Below are 20,651 nucleotides of genomic sequence, written 5' to 3'. Positions count from 1 at the left end.
TGGCAGGCTGTTTGGGTCCAGCTCCAGCTAGCTATGGACCCCAGCCCACTGTTGTGCATGATGGAACTCTGCTTTCCTGGGGATGGCTGATCACCTGCCTGCCCCCAAGAAGCAGTGAATGAATTCTTTGTTTTGCTTTGCCTGTGTGCACAGCTTTCAATTTAGCTAGTAAACTGCCTGTATCTAAACCCATGAGTTTTTTCACTTTAACCTTTCCAGTTCTTTCCCCAGTCCTACCAGGTGGGGAGGGAGCAAGCCACTGCCTGGTGCTTAGCTGCTGGCTGCAGTTAAACCATGACAGAAGCCTATCAGCTGGGTATGGGCTTTTGCCATACACGTGACAGCATGGTCTGCAGGAATTTATTACTAAATTTAGTTGTAGAGAAAATTGGTTTTCTTCTTTAGTTGTAAGTAGAAAACCAATCTTTTAGCCTTTAAAATTCATCTTGGATTTCATGTACAAGATCATTATTTATGTATTTTCTTCTGAAAAGAATTGCATGGAACATTTTCATGCCTGTAACAAAAACTTTTGAGGGTATGTGAAACTAAAAATTGCTCTGAAAATGTTTCACGATCCTTCATGTCCCATCAGATTGTAGCATGTATGAGTTACCCGTCTTTCTACATAAATTTCAGTGATTACGCCACACAGTGCATACAAAAACATTTTGTAAGGTGGTTTTCACACTGGTTTTTTCTGCCTGAGTCAGAGCAGAGCCTAGTGTGCAAAGAAATTTGTCTCTACTAGAGTGGGACAGTTGTTTCAGACAGTATGAGGGCCAGGCTAGCTGGCTGCTTTCCATCTAACACTCTTCTACCATACTTAAATAAAGTGGGGAGTGGCTGACATTTAGTGGGCCATTTCCCCTTGGTCTCTTGACTGCAGACCTTGAAGATGTACTTTTAAAATGACAGGGTCAACACCTCATGCATTGCTGCATGACTTGAATGTGAGTGACTTTCAGTAGGTCATGGAGCAGCTTATTTTACACAGACTGTCCATCTAAAACTCCTCATTGCCTTCACCAACACTGGATGATTAGAGCTTGATCACTTGTAAACTGGCGCTGTGCCATGAAACAGATGGGAATGAGCACAGGCAGACCAGGGACTATGTAGCAGTTTGAAATATGTTTACTGAGGATGGTATTCCCAGCTGGGGACGCAGAGACATCTGCCTGCACTGACCTAATGCTATTGTGCCAATGGTAAAAGGGTTGTGCTATTTGTAAACTATCAGAAATCAAATACAGAACTAGAATAATGATGACAAATACTGTGTTAGGAGAAAAAAGGGTAAAGCACCTTCAGTCAAGACCTTAACCTTCTCTCAAAAACACCTGGAGCATTGCAGCAGAAGTGAATTTTCTCTCATTCTTTCGATGGTGTAAAAATGTTTGGATGATGTCTCAAACAATATTTAGGAAAGATTTAGATAATTCCGTTCATTAATCTGAATATTCATCCAGCCTTGTCCATAATGCCAGATAGGAACAAAGCTCCTGCATGGATACATCAGACTGAAATTTACCATGAATTTCATTCACTGCTCAGTTTCACAGGTGAAGAAACTGCCTGTGTCCAAGATGTCCTTCTGCACTTTGGGAGATTTTGGTTATTTGTTTATTTTTAGTTTGTGTCTGCTTTGTAATTTCCTCAGGAATGGAGAGCAGCCAGTATTCTCACTCTGATAAAATTTAGGATGCAATTCCCAGGCAAAGTTTGGAGGACATGTTGCATGGTTTGATTTCACAACTACCAACATTTCATACTTTCTGCAGTTTGATGGCAATGGAGTTGGCTACAGGACCTACCATCTGTCATGGCATTTAAAAGATAAAAATGGAATCATAAATAGTGCCAACTCATTACAAAATTGAGCCAGCATGTCAAAATGGAGGACATTAGCATGTTCTTTTAGCATTCTGCTGCCAGCATCTGATGTCAGGTTGCTAATCACTTGGAGTCATCTGTCCAAACAAGCACTGCCAAATCTTTCTTCCAGGCCAACAGCACCAAACAATACAGGTAAATTTATGTCTGAAGGAAGTACTTTAGTGGGAAGTAAAAATCTGGTCCGTTAATTCCTCCTCCACCCACAATTACCCATATAATTAATTCCTTGTTGAAATAATAATACTGTTCTGCCAGAATATTTATATGTCTACACAAAACCGAATTATTTTCCAAATGATAACATCAAGGAACTTAATTATTTGGATTAAAATAGTTATCAAATATCAATATTTATTAAAGCATCATAACCTCACTTTAATAAGACTGACTTTTTGGTTTTGTTCTTAGCCATTGGCCTAAACAGAAAACATTGAGTTTATCCACATTTGCAATTTGCCTAGAATTTTTTGATCTGCTTTTGATAGTGGGAATGGGAGTCATGCTGACACAAGCCACTGTGCTACGCTGCCCAAACTAGGGCTCGGACAACTGCAACCTTACTTCAATAATCAAATTCTAGTTATGGTGAACATGTTTCACAATTAAGAAGCATAAAATCAAGGAATATTTTCTCACTTTTTCTGTAGTGAGTACAAATGAATCAGACAAATCTCCTAACCAGAATTTCTACCACACTGAACGCAGTGGAAGGGGTGGTTAAAAATGTTTCATCTGAGGAAAGTTTCAGAATTACTTTTGGGTTAACTCTGGACAATACTACCTGATCCAGTATCATAGGGAGATTATTTGATGTCTCCATGCCCCACTTGCTTGACTTGCCTGCAAAAATGTTCTCAAACTGAATGATGTAACATGTTCTTGGACTTCATCATGCCTCACAGAAAAAGCCATTCAGATCAGAAGTCTATTCTAGGAGGGTGTAAAAAGGGTTTTTTTCTGAATTGCAGCTCTTAGGAGCCAACACTTTAATTTTTCTTAGTCACAAATAAAAAGTAATAAGCTCTTAATTTTGAATTTTACAGTAAGTCCATCTTCTGTTAAAAGCTGTTTTCAGAGAAAATTATCAATATTAGCAAAAAGTAAGCACTTTTCTTTTAGAAACATTTTATTTATTTTTGAGCTTTTCCTTCTCCCTGATTTTGACCTTTTTTGCAAAACTGTCCACCATTCATCTGCTCTTTATCTGATGATAATTCATTGCATCATTCTACTTTATAACTGAGAGAGGTTCATTTAAGAACAAAATGATAGTATAAACTGTTCTAAGTGGAAAATTTCAGAAACAGGTAAAAATAATTATCATTAGGCTGCTGAACTGTAGGTAAACTTAACTTTACCTCAAAATTTCAAGTGTCTACATGAATTTCCAAGTGTGTCAAAATAGTGTGTCAATGGTAGTACCAAAATAGATTAAGTGGAATGGTTTTCGTTATATTACAGAATACTTAGGGATTCAAAAACCCATAATCAAATTAATATGATAAATTATAACAAATAAGAAAGGTGTTATTTAATACCTGAGTGGACCAGCTTTGCTACATCCCGCTGTAGCAAGAAACCAAAGGAAAATTCCACCAAGTACGTTCTCAGTCCTTCTTTCTCACTTAAATCTTAACAGCTGTGTATGTCTGGGTGCTATAATAATGTTGAAGCTAGCGTTGAGTAAATGTGTCTCTGGTTATGTTTTCATAGTCAATGCGAAATCGCATTTATTACCAAAGTATTCCCAACTATACTTATTGCAGTAGAAATAGATGTGCTATATAAACATTGTGAATCCACACAGAACCTCTGACTCTTTTAATAAATTATTTTAGGGGGTTTTTGGGTGGTTTTTTTGGGTGTTGCATAGTGCAGGCTTTTTGAATACCTCAAAAATTCAAGGCGAAGAGCTTGGGGGGTGGGGTGCTATCCCTTACCTGAATGTATCTTCATGAACAACTGCCTTGGCTTTGTGAACATAGCAGACAATCTGTCGTGCTACATCCATTTGACTGAAGCTCGTAATGGGGATGCCAGGATAGCTGACATACTCTATTTGTCCATACTGGGGCGGGGAGGTTATCACATAAAGGAGCTCCTCTGGCTTGTCAGAACCATCCAGTGCAAGGAGGACATCAGTTGTAATGTAGCTGTGATCTCCTTTTGGCACTCTGAGGAGTTTTGTAAAAACAGCAATGTCTCCTGCAGAATAGACAAAACAACACTAAAATAGTCATCTTGAACTGGATGATCTCTTCTGCATTGTTTAGCCACAGGAAAGCCGTCACTGGTAGAAAAACTATAAGACTTTAAAACTATAGAGAAATTCAGCATGGAAGGGACTTCAGGATGCCTTTATTCTGGCCTTCTGCTCAAAGCAGGGTCAGCCATGAGATCAGCTATAGCCACATTGCTTGGGGCTTTATCCTGTTGGAACCTGAAAACTATTACCCTTTTGAGGCAAAGGATGAAGAGACCACAGCCTCTTTTGACACGTCTTCCAATCATAGCAGTGTCAGGTAAACGTTTTGTGTTTCCAATAGAGAGGAAATAGAAAAAGACAGACCATAAGACTGTAGAATAACCTGGAAGACAGAGCTGTTTCTGAACAATCTTTTGCCTACCTTTTTATATTCTGGCCATTTTTCTGTGCTGACTTACTCAAATATAAAGCTAGTTTCAGAAAGATATTTTTAGCTTTATTTGCAAAGCAGTGGGAGTCCTGGGAGGCAAGGTGCAATACATTGTATTCAGAAGAGCATTTTCAAATCCCAGGACCTGGCCAACAGTGAAATCCAAGCAGTTAAATTTACAGGATCTGCAGGGACACTGGCCAGGGCCTGTATAAAGAACAGATCAGGACACGTACTCAAATATCTTGGTTTCATAAACAGGCACTGTAAAACATCAAGTTTAGTGGATCTTTACCCTTTTCCAAGTCCTTGATATTTATGTAGATGTCCACAGCTGGGGATCTGTTGTACCCATCCCAGAGGTAAAATGTGAAGCTGTCTTTTTTCTTGGACCCCGCAGTTCCTGTGTGGACATATCTCACAAGGTTCATATCCAGCTCTTCCTGAGTGCACTTCATTCCAGTTAGGAGAGTAACCCACCCTTGTCCTACCTAGAAAGCACAAGCATCCTTCATTAACTGATAATCACCCACACATCCTTCTCAGTTAATTGTGTTTCTTTGTAGTTATATGGACTGCTAGTGGCAGCTGTCTGGCTTTCCTTCTATAGGCTCTTCCCTCCTAGTATGTTTTTAAGGGCAGCAAATAAGTGGGCTATTTTCCAGCAGATATAAGGCTGGAGAAGGTACAATGATCATTAATAAAATAGAGTAATATGGAGTTTAGCCCCTTTTACTCTAGGAAATAATTTTATAAGCACTTCTCAGTCAAGACACCAAGACGAAAATTAAATTAGTTCCTGACCCAGCTTATGTTTTCTATTTCTTAATTTCACAAATCTGCTCTTGATTCTATCTGAAATCATAGCTAAAACAGTATCAGAAATAAAATTTCCACGCTTCCCTGAAGTTAAGTCCCAGGGGTCCTCAGCTGCAAAAAGAAAAACCCAAAAAACCCAAACAAACAAACAGAAAAACCCAACAAAAAACCAACCAAATAAAAAAACCACAAAGCAAAACAAAAAACCAAAAACAAAACCAAAAACCAAAACCAAAACAATTTACACCATTAAATTTCTTGCCTTTCTGAAGATAGCCTAGTACCCTAAACTGAACTGATCCATGAAGTTCAAGTCTCATGTAATCCACAGGTTGATGTTGAGATCCCGCATCAAAATGCTTTCCAAGTTCACAAGATTTAGACACAGAATTTTATTTCTATCATGTATGCATGCTATTTGAAAGAGGTATTTTTTTCAATCTTTGTTCCTTTTTCTTATTCTAGGTCAACAGATTATCATCTCACCTTCCATTTCTAATCTTAATTTTTGTGATTCCTCTTGACACATCCTTTCTATTATCTTCCTTTTCCCTTCTTTCCCCCTCTGCTTTTCTTCTAGTTGATGGGGTTATTACTCACTCTTTAACATACAACTCCTACCATGCTTTCTGAACCCTGAAGTAACTGAAGTAAAGGTTGTTTCTTTTTAACAAAGGACTTTTCCCCCCATTCCCCCCAGCTTGATTTTCCCCCTTTGTGGGATTATTATCCCAGAATCTCTCTCAATTTTCACCTCAGATGATCTGCCATGTTTTTCACCTTCCATCTTCTCCTGTTCAGGATCTGGGTTTTCGTGCCAAAGCCTCTGGGACAGCCTGACTGTTGTTCAACAATTAAACTGGCCAAGCTGTCTACTTCAAAATATGACAGGCATTTGGGAGAAAAGGAAAATGAACTTCATTTTGCCCTAAAAGGAGAGAGTTCTTTGCATGCCTGCTTTTTGTTGGAGTACAAAGACTAACCTTGAGCTGAAGCTGACCATTTTCTGGAAGTCTTTCAAATAAGTAGTAAATTCTCTCCCTGGGGGTATCTTTATCTTCTGCTGACAGAACAGCGCTAGAAATTATATGAGTTTCACCTATGTTCACCTCTATATCATTCTTCCTGAAAAAATTAAAAGTCATGTATTGGTGCAATAAAGGAACTTTTTCAACATATAATTTCTCTGCCAGAAATATGGATTAACCAAATGTTGACAGAAATCACAATTTCAGAGAGAATACAAGAAGGGTGCCTATTTCAGTTCAAAAGAGTATAAAAAGCAAGCAGTGCAGACAAGCTTCTCCTTACGATGGTAAGAATCAACAAAGATACCTAAAACAAACAGATTTAACACCTCTCTTATTCCTCTGTACCCCATTCTGTTTATCTTCATGTAATTTGTAGGAATAAGACAATATAAGCCAGTAGATTGCATTATTACTGCTATTATAGAGCACAACAATACTGGCTCCAATGAACTGATTGCTTGTTTAGGAAATGACTGTCTTTCAAACAACTAGTCTTCAAGGCTCACCTTTATCTGTAGGAGACACAACCATATCTAACTGGCTTCTTCTCTATGCTCCTTCTAGCACCCACATCTCATTTTGGGAAGAAGTTCTCAAGAGGAATGAGTGAAGGCTTTACATTCCCCAAGGGCACTCTCTGCTACAGGATGCAATCCAAGAGGTGACAGATTGAGGTTTTGGCAATCACTCTGAATAAGAGGCACTGTTTGCCAGCCAAAAACATCCCATCACAGGTTCTTCAGTCTGTTGACCATAACTAATGGAGATGAGAGCTGAAAATCCCTGGGGTGGAAAGTGCCCCAAGATCAAAAGGTTAAGAAAAGCTTTCAAGTACTGCCCAATATTCAGCAGTAAAACTGCACTAGCATAAGGAACTCTGTACCCTACAGTGAAGATGTAGTGACTGAATGTGGCAGCTAAATCACCCCAGTGCCAAACTGAACATTTTCTTAAAGCACTACTGCTTAAATACTGGCAGCACATCCCATCTAAGTTGAGGGGTAACAGGCAAGAGGCAGTAACTTCTTATAAAGGAACAGCTATTTTGGGAGTAAATGTCTCAATCTATGAAATTGTTCACCACAGGAATGGCAAGTGGTGAGACCTAATATTGTCAGACAAGGAAGCAACAGTTTCTGGATCTAGCTGGGCAAAGCTAAAAGCACTTCACTTCTTGCACTTCATCATCTTCTTTCACAAAAGGGGGTGGAAAATGGCAGATCAAGCTATAGTATGTGAGGAACAAATAGGCAATTATCAGTAATTATCTGTACATGATATATGCATACACAAATTATACTCTTTATTCTAAGTGAAAATTGACATTCTTTCATGTTAGTGTTATGTGGTCATTTAAAACCTTTTAACTAAGAAACTGACATTTGTTATTGCAGGAAGCTCTGCCTGGCAAAAAAATAATAATTACTCTTATCTGAAAGTAGCCAAATACCCTGATGGATCAGAAATTCCATCCTTAGTGGCAGTTGTCAGTCTGAAATGCAAACTTTAGAGGTTCAGAGCTATACCCACAAAACCTTTGGACTCTTAGCTTCCTGTCTGTCAGTCTGGGGCTGGAAAACAGTCACAAGTATGGAGGACCTGATGCTCTGTGACAAGTCATCAGCTGGAGATCCCAAGGGATGAGCTCCTTTTTAAAATGCCCAGAAGGTTTGCCTCTCTTGCAGCCAGCTGCCTATCTATAAATGGTCTGCCAGGCAATTTCTGATTGTGTCTAATTCCTTTATGACTCCTGGCTTTGAAGTGTAAGGGAAGTTAGTGTGTACTTTTGCAGCAGTTGAATTATGGCAGAGAAAAGAGTTTTAGAATATAAAATAAGAGAATTATAATCAGAAAGCCCTTCCCCTGCTTCAACCTTGTGGATCCACCCATTCCAAAATCCAGAGCTGCTTTCAGAGAGGTATTTTAGACAGGTCTTAGGGAAGAGAAAAGCAGTACTATGGTGGTCAGTGTTCAGCAGAGGTACAAGAGCTGGCAAACACCTTGAAGCAAATTATGAAAGAAAAAACAAAAATTTTTCCCCACACACTTTTATTTTTCCTCTATTTGCTTAATGTAGAGCAACACTAAAGATCTCCTTTCAGTAAAAATTTTTTGTTGAACAGGCTGACCTATATATAAACATTTTTACTGACATTAGTCTGTTGCTTGTTATGGCTTCCTCTTTGCATCAGACACCAAAGACATGATTTAATGGTAAACATGGTGGGATACTGTTCTCATGGTTGGATTTGATTATCTTAAAGGCCTTTTTCAACCTTAACAATGGTATGATTATATGATTTGGTGTTTTGTTTTCTTTTCCATCATTTTGTCTAAAAACATCCTACTGTCAAGAGCAGGAACATATGACTTACTTGCTCAGCACTGGTTTCTCATCATTAACTGGAATGACCTTTACTGAAATGGTTCTGAGGACTTTATGTTTTCCATCTGATAGCTGGATTTTAAAGCTGTCAGTGAGATTTTCAGAGTTGTCATGCATGTACATCAGCTTCATTCCTATGTGAGCCAGGAAGGGGGAAAAACATAAGAGAGAGAGAGAGAGAGGGAGAATGAGTGAGAGAAATGGAAAGAACAACTTAATCTGACTCCTGCAAAATCCCTCTAATCATTTCACTCTGCTTCAATCATCTTTCTTCCATCTCCCCTCCCCATATTCTAGGGTAACAATAAACTTGCCTTAGCTATCAGAATATTAGTTTGTTGAGCCACGGCTGCTCAGTGATCTAGCCACATACTATTGACTCAAGGTCACCAGCCTGATCTAAGTAAGGAGTGACTCTCCAAAAAAGGAGTCTCTGTCAGTCTGAAAAAGGTACATTTCTTCTCCTCTCCATATTCCAGATCACTTTGATGGGAACCATAGAGAGGATGAAACTGTCAGACAATACTTTCCTCTGCTTTAAATAATCCTCAGGGAACTTTGAAGAAGCCTTTGGAAGGACAGCTGGTTTTGTATCTGTGACCATGGACAATCAAAAGTTCTAGGCCAAAGATGGCTCGTTCACCATTGTGGATAACAACAGGAAAAAGCCAAGAAAGAAAGTCAAACACAAGACTCTGGAAGGCAGAAGAATTTGGGGTGGATCCCCAATATTTCTGGAGGTTCTTATTAGACAGGCAGAGAGACAAAAAAATCTTTCCTTGGTTTTTGAGGGCTGAACTGAAATTTGAGTGACAGTATTGAATTCATGCTCCTCTTTATACTGATAGATTCCATGTTTTACTGAATAGCCACAGTCAGGAGGGACCCACCATATTCCTTGCATTGTTAAATACTCTTTTTCATTACATGTACTTGAAACAGATTTGCTGCTTTAAAGCAGGCTGACTGCTCATGCTAGGCTGTGGAGTACTAACTTGTATGTTTATTGCTAGACATATGGTATATGGCAGCCTTTCAATGTCTAAAAAAGGTTTATAAGAGAGATAGAGAGATTTTTTACCAATGCCAATAGTGACATAACAAGGGGCAGGAGTAGGTTTAGGTTGGACATAAGGACAAAATGTTTTATAGTGAGAGGGGTGTGACCCTGGAATAGTTTGTCCAGAGTGGTTGTGGAACACTGGAAGTGTTCAAGGTCAGGTTGAATGTGGCTTTAGGCAACTTGGTCCAGTGCAAGTTGTGCCTGCCCATGGCAGGGGAAGAGGAATAGTTGACCCCTAAAGGTCCCTTGCAACCTAAAATGTTTTACAATTCTGGGATCATTTGAAAAAAAATTAACCCCATGATCAGTTAATGTGTTTTTAAATCAGTCTTGTTGTCTCTCTAGTCTAGGTGCTGTAAAACATTTTACAAATCTATTTGATGACGATACATTATGTTATATTACTCCCTTTATTTTTTTTCAGGACAGATTATTTTCCTACTCATATTACTACCCTTTTTGATTCAGAGGTCTCTCAGGATGATTTTATAGACAGTTCCTAAAATCAATAGATAAGAATCGCATTAAATAGGACAACTTCCATTCAATAAATAAATGATGAAGATTTCTTTGATGTGCCACTTGCCTCATCAAAATAATGAAAGGCCATTGTAAGAAGAATGCTGTACCTACCATTCCTCAGAAGCTCCATGGAAAAGCCATGAACAAGCAACCCATGGCTGTGGAGATCATGGTTAATTAACTCTTTATAGTGTAGAACATCGCTGCTGTGAACGCCATTAATAAGGAACCCGCACGAGGGCCTCTGCACAACCCCAAATACCAGAGGGTCTCTAGGCACATCCAGATCAACTGCATTGATAACAGACAGATCCAGCTCTTTCATCTCCCCTTCTTGAACCTGAACATGAAAGAAAACATGTCCAACTCTTTTACATGAAAAGAAATCATAGAATTCTAGCATGGTTTCATGAGCATTTTTGTGTACAAGTGTATCTCTTGATCCATCCACCCTTACCCAGTAGCTTTTTAATCAGTTACTGATTTCAACCAGTTTAAGAGGCAGAGAAAGTAAGTGGTTACAATGATGAAAAGAGAAGTTGTGATAACGAGTTCGTGTTTGCCCAAATTAACAGAAAATGTGTTAAGCAAGTCAATGCCAAATCTATTGCTCAGAAATGCATAAAGGTGAAAGCCTTTTAATATATAAAGGTATCTAAAAATATGGATGCATATAAATTTATACATCCACTTTTTACTTTACAGCAAGAGTAAGTTTACACTCAACTCATGAAGTTATTTATATTAAAAACAGTCTACAGAGAGGAGAGAAGCTATGCCAGAAATATAAAAAACCACTCTATTGAAAATGTGAAAGCTCTTAGGAATGCAGAGGGAGACTAAGGATCTCCCTGCTTTCTAGATCACATACACGTTTAAAGGTTTGATCCCTTCTTTTTACTTAAGTGCAATTTCCAAGATCTATGCACTGCTCCTATCCCACTGAAGTTCTATCTTATAAGTTTACATGGGATTCCACTGAGCTGTTTCCTGAAGTAGGCTGAACTACACAAAGTAAGGGAAATATGAAGAGGAACAGGTATCAGGACAACATTCTTATTTATATTAAAGAGTGGTTTCTGATTAAAGTAGTTCTATGACAGGCATTTTGCTTATTTCCTTACGGTAATATTCCTGGCTATGAATTCTGGAACTTCATCATTGGTTGGGCTGATTTGCACAAAAAATGGAGTCTCTGCTGAGCGATGCAGCCCATCAGTGACATAAAGTACAAATTTGTCTTCTGTTGGCTCCATTCGCACGTGCCTGGCTTGAACATAGTTTATATTCATGGCTTTCAGGTGCTTCAGCTGAAATGAACCTACAGATTTTAAAGAGAAAATGAGATAGTGCAATACTTTCATGCCTTCTAGTCTTATACATCATTTTAAAAAATGAAGCTATGTCTTTTATCAAAGAATAAGTAACATGATTTTTTAAAGTTCTTTGTCATTTTTTGAGAGTAAGAGTTACATTGTACATGTTACTGCAGGACACAAGCCCTTTCCCTCCCGAAAAATGCATAATTTTGCTTCAGATGGTACTCTGAAGCTTCTCACTTTTCAGTTTAGACTGTAAAACTGAGTCCACATAAAACCAGCTCAAATAACAGGTAGAAAAATATGTGAGGTCCGAGATTCCTTGATAGTGCTAGATTAATCACTGGACTTGATGCTTTTTCCAAGCTAAATGATTCTATGATTATATTATTCTAATTACACTTTGACTGACAGACCACAAAAATGGGAACCTAGAGACTCAGTGATTACAGGTTTCCAGCTGAAGATGCTAGTAAAAGCTGGGAGCATTGCAAAGCATGTCACAGTCTGTTCTGCTGAGGGTGAAACTGCCTTACACAGTTTGAAAGTGGACAAGGGAAGTCACCATCTAAGTCAAACACCACCTCTATCACTTTTGCAACTTTGCCTTGGAAACTAATGTTGGACCCAGGCTACTGCGCTTAGTAGACGGATGTGTAGGTAAAGGGATACTGGAGTCTTTCATGGGGGACTGAAGAGAAAGGCAGAGAGATCAAATAAATATCTCATATCATGGCTTCTAATAGATCCTGGTTGGATGCATAAAACAAGGATTGCCTTGTTTGCTTCAAGGGCCAATTCTTCACATTTGCATTGCTTCAGTCTCCCTTTGAACTCCTGCACAAAGCCCCACTATTAATGCCCACACCTGCATCTGCACCACCAGAGCCCACCGCAGAGGTTTCCACAAGCCCTCCAGATCTAATCTGCTAGATTGTCCTAAATTAAGATTTACCTGTGCTTATTCCCATGTTGCTCTTCTCAAACCCAGGAGAAGGCAGTATGTTTTCAATGTAACCAAACTGGGGAGGAGAAACCAGCACAAACTCTAAGTCATCTGCAGCGGTGTCAGGGTCAGTGGCAGACAAATGTCTGGTAGTAAGGGCTGCTGAGGAGCCCTCTTCCACCACAAAGCTTGCACCTGTGCACAAAAACATGTTAAGCATTACTGGTCATGAGCTGATTTTACAGTTGTTTTTGTTAATAAGAATGGAAATAATAACGAAGGGCGGAAATACAAAAAATACTGAATTACTGAGGGGTTTTGTTTTATAGTTTTCTTTTCTGCTTTCACCAACATCTCTGCTTTTGCCATCACAGAAATAGAGAAGAAAGGGATCATCACAGAAGTAGAGAAGTAGGGGATCATGAAATTATTTTACTGGTTAAGTTATTAGCTAAGGTTTATAGCTATGTTATTAGCTAAGGTTTATATACTGTGCAAAAACAGTTGTTACCTCTGTCTGTCACAGCATTAATTACATGAGAGCTGTTAAGAATTGCTCATAATGAGCAAATTTTCATGCATCACTGCTTAATTTCCCTGCTGGGACAATGCTTCATTTCCAGAACATTACTTGGATGAGCGCCTGCAAATTACAAAACTACTCATACATATGCGTAAATATTCTCTGAGATACACAACATATACCTGATACTTACAAACAAATGACATTGAAAGACAAAAGCATATAGAAAATATACTTTTAATATGCATACTACAGACTACACTAAAAAGCCCAGGAAATTGATGGAAATTTCACATAATGGGCTGCAGTAGGACTAGATGTATGTTATGAACTCTATTTCCATTTTAACTGAACTTCTTAGATTCTGAAGAGTACTTGTGAAAATATGGCTTCATATCTATTAATGTATAGCTTTTGTCTTATTTGCTAAAATAATTAAATATAATGATTCTGTCCCAAATTTCTGTTTTATGCTCCACACACAAAGGTAAATAAATGTCTCCATTTATGTTTATGCTTTTGCTCTGTATAAACCTGATGCCTGTTCGGCCATGAGTTCAGTTCGGGGACAAGATATAGATCACTTTTACCTATACAAAGCTTACATATGCAGCAGTCAGCATGTAGACATGGTGGGGAGCAAATCTGAGTGCTCTCATCTCTAACTGCATGCTTTGAACGTGCAGCTGAAGAGCAGCAAGCTCATACTTGCACTGGCAGCTGGATTGGCTGTTTGCACTGTACAAGGAAATGAAAATAAAACTGACAAAAATTCTGATACAAAACTTTTGTATGCTGATCTCAACTAACTATGTCTAATGCTAAAAATCAAATAACAAAAAAAGCCACTCTGGGTCTTTAGCCATTACAGTCCTGGGTGGCCCACTTAGTACTGCTATAGTGGGAGGAAGCTTTCACCGGTTACAATTGATGGAGGCTGGTTGTCCACTGGAAGTACAGTGATGTTAAGGTCGTAGACAGGAAATGGATCATCACGTGAAACTGGGGGAGAAGGAGGCCCATCATCACAGCAGTCCTTCACATCTGGGCCAGCCTCACCGTCAGAGACAATCAAGGTTAAGATCTCAATGCAAGGAGTCAGGCCAATCTCACCACCTGGAAAAAATTATTTAGAAGAAACTATTTACCAAAACTTCATGAAGACTAATTTTTTGTCCTGCAAGGACTGTCTTTAATATCAAGTCAGAAGAAAAAGAGAGCAAAATTCCAGAAATTCCAGCAAAATTACTGGAATTCTTAATTCTGACTGGTGGGGGCTGCATGGTTAGAGGTTTGGTTTGTTGTTAATAATTAATTTTAACCAGCTCACTTCTATGATATAATAAGAGAGTGTAGAAAAGAGTTTTAGTATTGGTAAAATAATTATAATGTTACAATTGTAATGTTATGATATTATGTTACATTGTAATAAAACAGGTAGTAGTCCTCAAGATTCTTTGTGCACTAATGTATGCACAAAATTTATATTGTGTGAGAAAAGTGTTTTTCCTGCACTCCTTCTCAAGGAATGTAGGAAAATCTTTCTTTTATGTATGTGTTCCTCTATGGCAAATGGTAATATCCATGCTCTTTCAAAGAAAACTTCTTAATGTGGCAAGTAATGCATGCATTCCTATATGCTTCTCATCCTTACAAAATGGATTGTAACGCGGGCTGTACTTAATTGCTGTACTTTTTTACTGTACAGTATATTATGCCTATATGCAATCACATTTAAAATGTGGGCTGATACAGAACTGGGAACTGCCATCCCTTGCAAGAAGCATCTGTGGGCTCAGAGTATTCCAGCTGTCAGCATTTCTGGCAGCCTGTGTCTTGCATTGCTGCAAGACACCATTAATAGGCAGCCTGCAAAGGGAAGTGACTCCCAGACTTCTTTTGTGATACCTACTGACAGCACGTTTAATGTTAGAAATTTAAAAATGAAAACCACAAACACTACACCCTTGAAAGTAAAACTTCATTGTCCCTGCAAAATATTGTCATTGAAATACAGTTTGTGATATCTTTAGAATGCAGAAGAAAAGTTTGTTGTTGGTGGCCACAACTGAGTACATCCTTTTCAAATACCAGCTGTTCATTTTAGACAGTGCCAAGCTTGAAAATATCACATCTATTCTCCATGCTAACAGAGAATTACAGAATAATTAAACAGAAAACCACAATGTTTGGGGGAGAAAAAAAAACACTAAAGCTGTTATTCAGAGATCTAGAGAGAGAATCTCTTTAATCTCATGAAATGATAAATTTAAGTAAGAAAGGAAGTTAACCAGCGCTTGATTTCTGCCAGTAATTAAAAAAAAAAAAAAAAGGGTACTAACAATAAAACCACAAAATAAAGCCTTTTAAACACTTTTTTTCACATTAAGTCAGAACTTCCTTTATCTTCTGGTAAGGAAAGACTATGAGTTGTCCAAAGAAGATGGTCTTCTAGATTGGAGAGGCAAGTAAGAAGCAGAAATTGGTTTTTTTACTGTCATAAATCACATCAAAATACTCTAGTTTGTACTTAATAATAATTTTGTCCAAAAAGCCCAAGCTATTTTGTCAGCAGCAGTGAAAGTGTTCCTCCTGGATTATGGTGCTTTCATATACTTGTTTGAATATAATTTTCAGTTCAAGCAGGGATTTGGAGAATACATGTAGTGTGTTGTCTATCAGACGACTCTTTTTTTAAGCCAGTTTAATTTTTTTCCCTAGTCACAACACAGGGTTTCTAAGAAGATCCTGCAGGAATTCTGCAAAGGCATGGATTCAGGTTAAGACTTTTTTTTACTAGTACTTGTCTGACCACCTTTCATTCTAATTCTGTCCTTAGCTCACTTACTAGTGTGCTTGTATGTGACTGAGCCAGCAATGACATCAGCCTGGGAGAAGCGATCCACGGCAATGCCAGCTTTCCTCACTGCCCCGTGGTGGGGCTGGCGGGCCAGCATGAATGTCAGTTCCATGTCATCACTGTCCACATCTGTGGCGTAAAGGTACTCAGAGGAGAGGACTACTTCTTCACCTTCCAGGCAGTGGAGCACGGGAACAAGGCCTGTTTGCATAACAGGTAGCTCATCATTCACAGGCAACACCTAATCAGAAAAATAATTTAAGATTTTCTTACTGTTCGTTTCAGTGGAAGACAGTTGTTTCAGTGCACTGCTTTGCAGCTCCAACTAGCAGCTGAATGCCACTGTCAGAGTACACTGAGCTTTCCCTATGAGCAAAAATAAACTAGCTGAATTAAGAATAAAAGACCAAGCTAGATAATTATAGTTTAAGTACAAAGTGCACGTCAAAGCTTCTCTGAAATTTGCCACGTGAACCTGAAACCTAGGGTTGAAATGGAAGCCTAACATATCCATTATCTTCCAGTTTCCAAGGTAATGCAAGGACTTTCATGAGTCAAGATTTGAACCATTTGCCTCCATACAGAAAATTGCTCTCAGAAACACACCACACACTGACCTTGACCTGCAGGATGAACTCTACAAAATGGATGCCATCTGTGGCTGCAAAGAAAACATCATCAGTGAGAGTCTCAGAGCCGTCATGACGATATCTGTGGAAAAAAGATTTTAGAGCTACACAAATTTTTCACAGCTAAAAAGAATCCATGCTTTCTGGTCATGCCTTACAATGTGTGTCCCTCCCCTTATAAAAAAGGTGCTCCCGGTGTAAGGGTGTACACCCAACACTGCTGATTCTGACTCAGAGTTTCTCCAAAGGGCTTTTGGGCTCTCCTATAGGAAGAAAACTCCCAAAGTAAACCATTCATCAGTCAGGAAAAATGTTTCCCTAAGAATTTTTCACCTATGTCCTGGCTGCTTGTGAGGTGTTTACTAAACATGTATTTCAGGACAGTTGTCAGCACCTGCTTTCTAACAGATGGAAATAGAGCCAGGAATCTCTAGCTCTGCATGCATGCGTCATGTCTTCTTCTCACCACAAATAATGAAGCAAAATTTTCTTCTCTACATTAATTAATGTCAACAAAAGTTTTCTTGTAAACAAACCAAGCTTAATAAACACACAGCTTTCTTAAAAGAAAAAAGCTGGCACCTGTGTTGTCTTCACAGGAAAGGCATGGCCGAGTACAGAATTTGTCTCTTCACCTGCATAGAGCAGCACTTTTACAGAGAAATCTATTTACAGCAGGCATGCTGACTCCCATTTCCTGGCCACTCAACAGCTCATTTTATGGTGACATTGCAATCCCGAGGTTCAGCCAGAAATCTTCTCCAGGAGCAGCTCTGCCAGAGCTATGGTGAACATTGCTACGGTGAGCTCTGCACCACTTCAGGCTTTTGCTCCTTCAACTGAGAGCCTCAGCTACCGCAAAAGACAGCCACCACTCTTCTAACCTGACTGCTAGGGTACGCAGGTCCTCACAGGAAAGCCTGTCACCTCCATTCATGGGAATGTTATCCAGCTCCACTACTCCATGCTGCGGCTGCCTCCGCAGGAGCAGGAAGAGATGCTCTCGTTTCGTGTCTGAATCAGAGATGAGAATGTGTCCCTCTGTAATAGGGGTCATGCCACCTTCTTGCACTCTCAAATGGGTTGTAAAAACCTGGAGGGAGGAGAAATGCTGATCTGTCTGTGCTCTAAACACCAACACCTCTAAACACACACCAAATAGCGGTTTTTTGTGTCACACATCCTTATAGCAAAGCATGTGCTGTGTTATAAGGATGTGTGACACAATAAAAAAAAGTATGCCAAAGGAAATCTCTTTTCTACTGTGTTAGAAAAAGCTAAGGAAATTACCAACAGTGGGGTATAATACGTGCATGCTAGTTCTCATCCCATTTCTGGCTGCTTCTGACTTCCTAAGGCAAAGAGCAACTCAAAATATAGGGATGCAGTTTTGCTAACCGAGATGCAACATATATGCTTTTGTACAGATATATAGATGCCAAAGGTAGCCCTCAGCTTGTCACAAAAAATGACATTGCACACTCACCAGACTTCACCAGGGAAGTACTCACCAGGTACGTCTATCCCAATGCAAGCTGTGTGCAAGACTCTGAAACCCTGATCCCATGGAAAATTCACTTTGTATCTCAGTAAAATCAGAACATTTCTCTGTATTTTGTTTCTACCCAAAGCAATTTCAAAGTCCTTCCTTCTCACTTTCCTACCCTACACACCACCCTACCTTTGGGGCTTGATTGTCCACAGGAAGAATTGTAATATTGAAGCAGATCCCATACAAAGTGCCTCCATGCTGATTGCTGACAGAAAAAATAAACTGGACTTGCTGAGGTTCGGGTCCAATGTCCTGCAGGGGTGGCATGTAAGCAACTTTCATATAGTTCACAGCATGCTACAAAAAGAGAAGCAGGGTGCATGTAAGGGAAGATGATGGGGATGTTAATAATCCATGACATTAGGAACCTTTATCATCCCCTGTTTAGGTGCTATCCAGCCATCAAAATAAATTTTAGAAATTTTGCATGTACACTTTAGCTACTAGCCATACCTTGATTAAATGCATCTTTAGGTACAAATTAGGTGAGTACAGGTTCAAGTACTCAAACCTCTAGCAAAAAACATAGATATGGTTTAGAAGTGATAGCAGAGGTGATGGCCAGAACTTCTTTATGGATCCCTTTCAAAATGCTGGCCCAAGGACCTTTTCTAACTGGGACTTTAAAATAAACAATTCATAAAAGCTATTATCTCCCATAGCACCTTAATTTTCCCTCATTAGTATGAATTGTAACTGCATGCCCTGTGTTTCATGGTGAGGACAGGCCAGTGATAGGAACATCAAAATCTTGCATTCAGATACTCATATTAGGCACACAGTTTAGGGTCTGTAGGGTCAGAGCTCTCATTATGGTTCTGCAATGATCATTATGCAACTTTAACCCTACAGCAGGATATAAAACAGGACACTTTAGTAATACTTATTTGTCAGACTACAAATGCATGAAAACTGAATTACAAAATCCTGAAAAAGTCTGTTCCAGCCTGTTCTGTCCTGTACTACTGGCATCTACTGGTAGAGACACTGAGATGAAACAAGAAACTGTCCAAGATCTCATTTCCACATTTTGCATACTTTTCCATTCCTCTTTTGTCATGTGAAGCCAAATTCAACTTACCCAAGCAACTGTAGCCCCTGCTGGTTTAAGGACATTTGTGTTTACATATTGCAAAACAGAAACATGATAGGAATTTGTTTTAAAATCTGGTGGAATAGCAGAGTTTTGAGCTTCTTAAGCAGAGATTGTGATAGTACTGCTCCTCAGTTTTCAGCTCTTGTTTTCCTGTCAAATAAAAGCTGTACACTTGTAACTTTTTAAAATTGTTTAGAACTCATTATGGTATCGGGTAGCATAACAAACCTGAGTAAATGACCGCAATGCAAGAGCAGTGGGATCCTTGACCAGTTTGGGGATGGTGTCCACCAAAAACAGCTTCCCAGCATCTGAGTAGCTACACAAAAAATATGTGTGTCACATCTTGGCTAGCAATACCAAGGAACAAGAAAAATAGCCACGTAGCTCACTCAATCTTGCATTTCAAATTAGCTTCGCACTTCCAGCTTCATTGAAAGGAAAAACATTTTCCTTTCTTCCATCCTTGTTATCCATTTTAGCATTACCACAGAAAACTGATCAAAATAAACACTTTTCAGGAATGATGATGAAAAAAATCATCTCATAAGCAAGCTCTGGAATTACTGCAAGTGTGTCTCTACACACCCCAGATACTATTTACTACCTGCAAGTCTAGTCCATCACAGTAATATTATTATTACTTGCACACCTGCATTTATCTTTAAGTGGAATAATTAATTATTTCTAGTTTCATGCATCCTATAAACTCTGAAATTAACCAGTTTCCAGCAGCCCAGATTTCCAACAGCAGTAACCAGCAAACTGGATAACCATGTGGCTATTTGACTGATTAGGAAAACAGCCTTCTCCCCCAGCTGCATAGTGATCCTTTGCTGCTTGAGGTCAAAATTGAAAGTGTTAATCTTCAGCTTAAACCATGCAATTTCTGGACTTGAAGCTTTTCATTTTGCAAATTGTTGCTGATGTTGTAATGAGATTACAGCACCAGTGATGTAAACTGCTACTGCACCCATTCATTCCATATCCCCCTTGCTCCCACAATGTGTTTTGCCTTTTTTCTGCTCCACATCTTCCTAGTGCACAATCAGGAGTGTCTGATACATACTCTTGAAAAAGCTGCAGCACCTCCTGGTCTCAGACTGGGGCAGGCACAGGTCAGCCCCATTCTAACAGTTAGAAGAGGTGCTGTGACTTGTGCTTGAGGCTGTACAGAACCCCTAAAGTCAGCGTAAATTTCATATCAAACAAAAGGAAAGTATTTCACAAGATTTACTCCTTATTTCTTGTTCAACTATGAATTATCTATTTTTTATTACTCTGTTTCTTCAGGCTCTAGCTTACCCTTAATCATCAACATGAGAGCTGCATCCAACTATTGGCACCTGCACTTTCAACAAACAGGGGAA

The 20,651-nt window shown here is 39.0% G+C and overlaps 1 protein-coding gene across 4 annotated transcripts in view; it reads right to left on the bottom strand.

Annotated features, from left to right (window-relative positions):
- The window catches only part of FREM1 (FRAS1 related extracellular matrix 1), a 65,094-nt gene that overhangs the window by 24,058 nt on the left and 20,385 nt on the right, over positions 1–20,651 (bottom strand). For 2 of the 4 annotated variants that reach the window (XM_059874063.1, XM_059874064.1), the window contains exons 12-24: positions 19,510–19,600; positions 18,315–18,482; positions 17,518–17,726; positions 16,622–16,715; positions 15,993–16,245; positions 14,063–14,260; positions 12,631–12,816; positions 11,481–11,677; positions 10,468–10,696; positions 8,761–8,905; positions 6,338–6,479; positions 4,831–5,026; positions 3,840–4,104 (exon numbers count right to left, since the gene is read on the bottom strand). In XM_059874063.1, the coding sequence (XP_059730046.1) occupies positions 3,840–4,104; positions 4,831–5,026; positions 6,338–6,479; positions 8,761–8,905; positions 10,468–10,696; positions 11,481–11,677; positions 12,631–12,816; positions 14,063–14,260; positions 15,993–16,245; positions 16,622–16,715; positions 17,518–17,726; positions 18,315–18,482; positions 19,510–19,600 (2,373 nt within the window). Of the gene's footprint in view, positions 1–3,839; positions 4,105–4,830; positions 5,027–6,337; positions 6,480–8,760; positions 8,906–10,467; positions 10,697–11,480; positions 11,678–12,630; positions 12,817–14,062; positions 14,261–15,992; positions 16,246–16,621; positions 16,716–17,517; positions 17,727–18,314; positions 18,483–19,509; positions 19,601–20,651 lie in introns of those variants that run through there. The other 2 variants (XM_059874065.1, XM_059874066.1) reach the window with 2 other exon arrangements.

This window comes from Haemorhous mexicanus, chromosome Z (genome assembly GCF_027477595.1).
Source record: "Haemorhous mexicanus isolate bHaeMex1 chromosome Z, bHaeMex1.pri, whole genome shotgun sequence".
NCBI lineage: Eukaryota > Metazoa > Chordata > Aves > Passeriformes > Fringillidae > Haemorhous > Haemorhous mexicanus.
Note: the sequence above shows the minus strand (reverse complement) of the source record. Positions and strands in the feature narration are given on the sequence as shown.